Here is an 8832-nt window from a genome sequence, read left to right on the forward strand (position 1 = left end):
AAAAGAAAATTTAAAAAGTAAAAAGAATAAACTTGCAGTTCAAAGATAATAATTCCTGAACTAGATATAAACACAACAAAATCCACTAGATGTCATTTACAAGTAACAAACATAGAACATAAAGGCATAGAGAGTTTGAAAGTGCATGAATAGATTTGTCAGGCAAATACCTGAAAAAAGACGATACAGCTGCATGAGTACGAGATAAAAAGCAGAAAGCATTGCATGGTGATAGACGGTTCAATTCACCAGGAAGTCACATACAGAATTTTTGTTTACACTTAATAATAAAGTGTCAGAATATATAAGGCACAATTTGCCAGAACAATGAAAAGATATTGACAAATCTGCCCTCAGAAGATTTTAAAACGTCCTTCTTAGTTATTGATGGATGCAACAGACCAGATAACAGGCTGCAGGCAGAAGATTTGTGCAACATGCTTAACAAGCTTGTGCTAAGGAACATGTATAGTACGTTGTACCCAAGCACACATAAACCACCTGTAAAAATGGATCACACATCAAGCCATAAGTCTCAGGCACACTTCAAAGGTTCATTTCTCATGGACTTGGGTCATTTCAGTATCATACTAGCCAAGATTCCTATGATCAAACAAAATATGAGGCTTAAATGTTCATTCTCCTCCTTGAGGACCTACTGTAAAATCTTAGTTCATAGTCTATCATGTGGCAGGTTAAATCATGTTTTCTGTAAACTCTACCAAACCCTGTGGTTTGTGTTGCAGTTGGCCTATTACATGGGTCTTTGCCCCAGTGGCAGCATTATAAAAGAAATTATGGAGTTTTCATAAGCTGTGATGTAGTATTACTGCCCTATACTATTAATTATATATTGTTCATGATATATTATTATCCTTGTACTCCCTCTCTAATGTCCAATTTCCCCCAGCTTTTGCACTCCCCCCACCTCCAGTATCTCACTAAAATTTTCATAAAGGAACAAAGTTTACTGCATTTTCAGGATAAATCTAAATAACCCCACTCAGGTATAGCTAGTACTTGTAAAGACCTCTCAGCCAGACACCAAAGATTGTGTTCCACTTGAGTGAAAATCACAGAGTTGACGATAATCATGAGAACCCTCTATTCAAGGACTTGCCTGGTTCTATTTGTCAGCATTTTCTTAACATGAGTGACTCCATTTTGATTCTGACACCTTTCACAGCTCTCTTCACTGAACCTTTCCTGTATTGTACCAGAGATCTGCGTAATGACCATTATGTAATCAGGTGTCAGAAAAGCTGTTTTTCACATGGACACAAGGAGGGGAACAACACACACTGGGACCTGTTGTAGGGGGTTGAGTGGAGGGAGAGGATCAGGACAAATAGCTAATGCACGTTGGGCTTAATATTTAGGTGATGGGTTGATAGGTACAGCAAACCACCATGGCACACGTTTACCTATGTAACAAATCTGCACGTTCTGCATATGTATCCTGGAACTTAAAGGAAAACGAAATTTAAAAATTTTTTTAAAAAGAAAAGTCGTATTATTACTGTATCTGACATCAAAAGAACATAATATACTAAAACTGGAGAGTTACTGTTCCTGAGATAAAATTTAATGTAAAGCAAATTTGCCTTCTATCATATTTCAAGCATATGCTCAAAAAAATTAAGAACACCTTGCCAGTTTTAATTACTAAATATTTTGGTTTTAAAACTAAATTTGTTTCATTTTAAATTTCCATTTAGCCTGCAGGGGTGTCCAATCTTTGGCTTCCCTGGGACACACATAAGATGCACTAACACTAGTGATAGCTGATCAGCTAAAAAAAAAAAAAAATTGCAAAAATCTTATAATTTTTTTAAGAGAGAGTCTTGCCCTGTTGTCCAGGATTGAGTGCAGTAGCAGGATCTCAGCTCACTGCAGCCTGCATCTCCTGGGTTCAAAGTATTCTCCCACCTCAGCCTCTGCAGTTGCTGGGATTACAGGCATGCTCACTGCGCCTGGCTCATTTTTGTATTTTTAGTACAGACAGGGTTTTGCCATGTTGGCCAGGCTGGTCTTGAACTCCTGACCTCAAGTGATCCACCAACCTTGGCCTCCCAAAAGTGCTGGGATTACAGGTGTGAGTCACCGCGCCCTGCCAAGAGCTTATAATGTTTTAATATTTGTCGGGCAGCATTCAAAGTTGTCCGGGGCCGCGGGAGCCCATGGATTGAGACAGCATGATCTACAGCTTACTTTTCCCCAGATATTAAAACATACCATTAATTATCTTCCTTAATTTTAAGAAAATAGCCTTTTAGCCCATCGGAACCCAATTTGAAAGAGAAGAGACACAGGTAACAAAAGCCTAGGATAAACTGAGCATTAAATCTATCTCTGAGGGAAAACATTCCAGATTGAAATATACATCAATAAGATTGCTTTTGCCTGTCCCTACATTCTTATTTACAGGATACTTACAGCATTGTAATAATAGAGAATTCAAAAACTGTCTGAATAACTATTTTGTAAATTACTGTTATTCAAGCATTAAAAAGCAAAACCAGGCCAGGCGCGGTGGCTCATGCTTGGAATCCCAGCACTTTGGGAGGCCGAGGCGGGCAGATCACGAGGTCAGGAGATCCAGACCATCCTGGCTAACACGGCGAAACCCGTCTCTACTAAAAATACAAAAAATTAGCCGGGCGTGGTGGCGGGCGCCTGTGGTCCCAGCTACTCAGGAGGCTGAGGCGGGAGAATGGCGTGAACCCGGGAGGCAGAGCTTGCAGTGAGCTGAGATCACACCGCTGCACTCCAGCCTGGGCGACAGAGCAAGACTCCCTCTGAAAAAAAAAAAAAAAAAAAAAAAGGGCAAAACCAAAACAGCCTGTGTCCAGGGCTCCAATCAATCAAGCGACGGGAATCTCAGAGCAAGGGAACAGGCTCTGCTTGTCATGTTTTCCCGTTTTCCTCTCTCGATTTTCCTGAAAATTCTGAAGGTCGCAAAGGTAGAGATGAAAATCCAAGGTCACGAAGACTTAAGAAGGCATGGGATGTTGAAAGCTATTTTTAATTATAGTGTTGACCTCAAGATTGACTGACCCAGTAATCCTTACAGAAATACTGTAGGAAGAACGTTTAACTTTTATTCATTTATTTTATTCATTTGCTGCTTGTGAACATTGATGCCTCGTGCCTGTTGGCGGGGTGGGGCATAGGAGGCCTCTTGACGACTGCGGCGGGAGGGGGCACAAAGTCCGGGGGCGGCGGCGGGAGCTCTGGGTCGTCCAGGGACGGTGGCGGTGGCTGCGGCGGCAGGAAGTCGTCGGGCAGGGCGAGGAAGCCCCCGCTGCCTGTACCCTTGGCTTTGGGGGACATGGCGGGGCTGCCCCTGGTGTCTCAGGACCTCTGCACCGGACGGGGTGGGGCAGGCTGGACTTGGGGCCCTGCGGGGCCGGGGTACTCCTGGCTCCTGGTGGTTCCTGAGGGCTGGCTTCTTATCCTGAAACCAAGGGACAGCAGCATTCATTATTTTAAAATTTTTGAAATTTAAATTTATTGTGATTAATTAATGGAGACAGAGTCTCACTCTGTCGCCCAGGCTGAGTGCAATGGAGCGATCTGGGCTCACTGCAGCCTCGACCTCCTGAGCTCAAGCGATCCTCCTGCCTCAGTCTCCTGAGTAGCATTCTTTATTCTTGACAAAACAGCCCCAGTGGACAAGACCATGCCATAGATAGGTGAGTCTCTGTCTGTCCCGGCGGGGGGAGGGGGGGGCCTCCGTCCCTCAGTCACTGAGACTCCTGGTTGTTCATGAGCTCATCTTTGCTCTGGAATAGGGAAATGACTCTAATGGCCATTATTATTATTATTATTATTATTATTATTACTATTATCATTATTATTGAGACAGAGTCTTGTTCTGTCGCCCAGGCTGGAGTGCAGTGGCGCCATCTTGGCTCACTGCAACCTCTGCTTCCTGAGTTTAAGCGATTTTCCTGCCTCAGCCTCCCTAGTAGCTGGGACTACAGGCGCTGGCCACCACGTCCAGCTAAGTTTTGTATTTTTAGTGGAGATGGGGTTTCACCATGTTGGTCAGGGTGGTGTCGAACTCTTGACCTCATGATCTGCCTGCCTCTGCCTCCCAGAGTGCTGGGATTACAGGATAAGCCACCGTGCCTGGATTTTTAATTTTTAAATTTTTATTATTTATTTATTTATTTTTTGGGACAGGATCTCGCTGTGTCACCCAGACTGGAGTGCAGTGGCGCAAGCTTGACTTACTGCAACCTCGACTCACTGCAACCTCTGCCTCTAGGGCTCAGTGATCCTCATGCCTCATCCTCCTGAGTAGCTGGGATGACAAGCATGTGCCACCATGTCCAGCTAATTTTTGTATTTTTTGTAGGATGGTATTTTGCCATGTTGCCCAGGCTGGTCTCCAACTCCTGGGCTCGAGTGATCTGCCCACCTCGGCCTCCCAAAATGCTCGGATTACAGGTGTGAGTCACCTCACCTGGACAGTTTACCTTTTCTCAACTGCATGAAAGTTGACTGGTTCACCAGGTAGAAAATGAACCCCATAGTCCCTAATATGACCTGTGTCTCAGGTTGTGATGAGATCAAATGAGACACATATGAGTTCTGAAAAGAAAAAATCACCAGTGCGCTATTGGTAGAAACCAGAGCGCCAAATTTGGCTGAAGTCTTATAGAGGCATAGCCCTTCCTCTGCCAATACTGGAATACATAATAATAATTTGTATTTATATAATGAAACATCCCCAGGCAGCTGGATTGAATCCCTCTGTTTTAGTGATAATTATCATTCCAATTTACATTTCATCAGGGTTCCAGTTTTTTTCTTCCTCTGCTTAATAGCCTCTTACCACTGAAGATTAAATTTGGAAGTTTTTTTTTTTTTTTTTTTTTTTTTCAATAAAAAATTTCTTTGTTTTTTTTTTTTTTTTTTTTTTTTCTCTAACAAAGTGCCTTCCAATTTAGTTTCTATTTTATTTAGTTTATTTACTTATCATGATAAGCTAATTAACTGGCAATGTACTTTTTCCTTTTTAAAAAATCTCTGAGCAGGCAGCTTGGGTATTGATGTTCACATATAGTTAAGTGATTTCTATTCTGGGATTCTTTTATTTTTTTTCAGCATTTTTAAATGCTTTCCTTCAACTGACATTATAGAAATAATGAAAATAATAATAGCTGAAAGCGCATTGCATGAGAAGTGCAGGCTTGAGAAGATAATGTGAACATTAAAGAAATAGAACTTTTACAGGCCTGCAGTGGTTATCAAAATTATAAGAAGTTCAATAAATACCAAGATTTAGTTGTTTTCATGACTGGCTGATGGACAAAATGAAGGGGCAAAAGAAGTGAAAAATTGCTAAAGTGAAGCACCCTGCCTGTCCTAGCTGGGTGACATGCTGTTGTCACAGTTATTTAAGCTTGTTTTGACTCACACATGAGAAATATTCAACAGAATTTATACAGTCAACTGAGAGGTTTTGAACTAGATTAGTAACTAAATCATAATTATTAGCTATGATTTTAAAGTAGATTTAAGTGAATCCTCATTGATCTAATCAGTTGAAAAAATGTTGTGGAGGATGTCATACTTATTGGCTATTATTTTATAATGTATTTTCTCTCCATCACCCTGGGGATGTATGTAGGACATTAATGGAGAAAATAGAAAATGCAACCCTTTTTTTCTGTTTTTCTTGTTTTATGACAAGGTCTTTTTTTTTTTTTTTTTTTTTTAGATGGAGTCTTGCTCTGTCGCCCAGGCTGGAGTGCAGTGGCCGGATCTCAGCTCACTGCAAGCTCCGCCTCCCGGGTTCACGCCATTCTCCTGCCTCAGCCTCCCGAGTAGCTGGGACTACAGGCGCCCGCCACATCGCCCGGCTAGTTTTTTGTTATTTTTTAGTAGAGACGGGCAGGATGGTCTCGATCTCCTGACCTCGTGATCCACCCATCTCGGCCTCCCAAAGTGCTGGGATTACAGGCTTGAGCCACCGTGCCCGGCCGACAAGGTCTTTATCTATCATACAGGCTGGAGTGCAGTGGTGTGATCACAGCTCACTGCAGCCTTGAAATCCTGGGCTCAAGCAATTCAAACACCTCAGCCACCCAAGTAGCTAGGACCACAGGTGCACGCCACCAAGCCTGGCTAATTTTTTGATTTCTAGTAGAGATGAGCCCTTGTTCTGTCATCGAGGCTGGTCTGGAACTCCAGGGTTAGAGCAATTCTCCTGCTTCGGCCTCTCAAAGTGCTGGGATCACAGGCATGAGCCACCGTACCCAGCCTGTTTTCTCTTTTTAAAAGAGCAGTTATTGGAACAATGTGAATGGTTGAGAACATGGGCTTTGGAAACATGGGCTGACGGAATGTATGTCAGCTGCTTGCTGGTTTTACCTTGGATGTTTCAGCGTGTGTCTGGGCCTCTTGCAGAACAGCACTGACAGAATGTGCAGCCTGGGGCATCTGTCCATTGGGCTGGGCGGTGCCATTTATAGGTCCTGAGAGGGAAGAAGCCAGAAAAGAAGAGCGAGCAAAGCATTTTCAACATTCTTGAAAGTTAATCTGAAAACAAAAGCAGTTTACATCTCTACAGCAAAGAAAGATACTTGCCGGCTACTTCTTACAAAAATAAAAAATAAAAACAAAGCAAAGAGAACAATTCACAGGCATGGCATGGTACACAAAACCTTACGAAAAATCTGAGGTTCTGTGACAAAACTGTATAGGAGATTCAGCAAAAGGTTCAGGAAGCTGAGTGCGGTATTTGATAAAGCCCACCGAGGAGGGTCTGGATTAACTGGGATCATGGAGAGGAATAGTATGTTTTACTTTTGAAAAGCTTTTGATAATTGAAGAATAAACCTTGAAAACCAATTTCCTTTCAAAAAAATTCTATTGTTGATTTCCCTAAAATGTATTTATCTAGTTTCATACTGTGCTGAGTACAGGAACAGCTTTCGAACATTGTCCTCAACAAAGAGTATATTGGGCCGGGTGCGGTGGCTCAGGCCTATAATCCCGGCACTTTGGGAGGCCGAGGCGAGCAGATCATGAGGTCAAGAGATTGGGACCATCATGGCCAACATGGGGAACCCCATCTCTACTAAAAATACAAAAATTAACTGGGCCTGGTGGCGCACGTCTGTAGTCCCAGCTACTCGGGAGGCTGAGGCAGGAGTATCGCTTGAACCCGGGAGGCAGAGCTTGCAGTGAACTGAGATCACACCACTGCTCTCCAGCCTAGCGACAGGGTGAGACTCAGTCTCAACAACAACAACAACAAAAAAACAGATAAACAACAACAACAATAAAGAGTACATTGGACACAGAAACAATAGACAGAGATTTGGGCAAAATGTGCGGGTCCCTGAGCTAATCTGGAATTAGATGTGGGTTTTTTTGCTTTGTTTTTTTCCCCCCAAAAGTCCTGGTATTATGATTTTATTTTCTTGCCTTTTAATTTGTCCTTTTGACACAAAGCTTGACTCATGGAAAGTCTGCAGTTGTTAGAGAATCAGACAGAAGAAGCTCTACGTTGATTTCTCCACTGCTTAGAAAGGATCCTGCCAAGGATGGCCACCTCTCCACACCCGGCTGTTTCTCCTGCAAGTGAATTGCAGCCCAACCCACACCAGTCTCAGCCTGGGTGACAGAATGAGACTCAGTCTCAAAAACAAAAAACAAAAAACAAAAAACGAATGATACTCAGGGGAAAATGGTGGGAAGGGGGAGAAAGATAAGAGACTACAAATTGAATTCCGTGTGTACTGCTTGGGTGATCGGTGCACCAAAATCTCACAAATAAATCACCACTAAAGGAGTTACTCAAGTAACTAAATACTACCGGTTTGCCAAAAATTTATGAAAAGAAAAATTAAATTTTTTAATGGTGAAAATTGAGTGTCGTACTTTCAAGTTACAAAAGGCACATCTATCATGAGACTTAATTATTCTAATGTTTAAAGAAATGAAGAGAACAACCAGAGTTTAAATAGAAAAGCTGTCAGACATTTCGTCTACAGCAATGAAATGTGTAGCATGCGTTTGGTATTTTGAAACCTAGTTTTCGGCCAGCCCAGGGGAAGAAGAAGAGGAAACAGAACTGAGCATTGGGGTAGGTAGGAGGAAAGTAAGAAACCGGCTGGAAGCAGCAGGGAAAGAAGAAGCGGTGAGGACTCCAGGCAGAGCCAGTCCTCCTGCTTGGGGCCTGGGCATAGGAAAGCAAACGTCGGGCAGAAGGAAGGAGTCCCAGGCTGTGGATGCCTCTGGGGGAATCTTGGGTCAGCGATGGCCAGAGGAGCTCCTGAACTTAAGCAGTATCTGCCACCTCCCTACCTTTGGGTGTCTTCTGGTGGCCAATGTGCTGCTGTCAGGACCCTTGCTGGCTCCCAACTTTGACTGGGCAGGCTCCAAAGCAGTGGAGTTGGTGCTACTGCCACCTCTACCTCATGGATCACAGAGCTGCAGGATGGCTTCACCTGCCGCAGCCTGAGCTGGCCCCGCTTGCGGCTGGCATTGGGGGACAGTGTGTTCCAGGCACTTCTGCTCCTGTATATCGCGTCCTGCGTCTTTGCTATCTGTACGCTGGTAGAAGTCAGAGCCACAGGCTGGCTCTGCAGAACCCTTGTACCAGCCCTGATTGGGGCTGGCTTTGGTGCATATGTGACAATTCAGTGTGGACCCCATGGGGCACTTGTGCTCTTCTCAGGCAGCTTGGGCCTTCGCTTACCCCCAAGTCTGCAGAGTTCAACACCTATTGCCTTTTCCTGGCAAAAGCAGTGCTGGCACGGGCAGTCCTGGGCCATGGGGGCAGCACTGCACTAGCAACTCGCACCCCATATC

General features: G+C 43.7%; 1 protein-coding gene across 1 annotated transcript; it reads right to left on the reverse strand.

The window, feature by feature from the left end:
- Nucleotides 1-3092: 3092 nt before the first annotated feature.
- On the reverse strand, nucleotides 3093-8508 carry LOC112631790 (amyloid beta A4 precursor protein-binding family B member 1-interacting protein-like). Its single transcript, XM_025397271.1, has 4 exons — nucleotides 8306-8508; nucleotides 7444-7626; nucleotides 6385-6488; nucleotides 3093-3457 (listed from the first exon to the last, which is right to left on the reverse strand). Exons 2-4 carry the CDS (start codon nucleotides 7478-7480, stop codon nucleotides 3101-3103), a joined length of 498 nt encoding a protein of 165 aa, XP_025253056.1. The 5' UTR covers nucleotides 7481-7626; nucleotides 8306-8508; the 3' UTR covers nucleotides 3093-3100.
- Nucleotides 8509-8832: the final 324 nt, after the last annotated feature.

Source organism: Theropithecus gelada, chromosome 9 (genome assembly GCF_003255815.1).
Source record: "Theropithecus gelada isolate Dixy chromosome 9, Tgel_1.0, whole genome shotgun sequence".
In the NCBI taxonomy this organism is placed as follows: domain Eukaryota; kingdom Metazoa; phylum Chordata; class Mammalia; order Primates; family Cercopithecidae; genus Theropithecus; species Theropithecus gelada.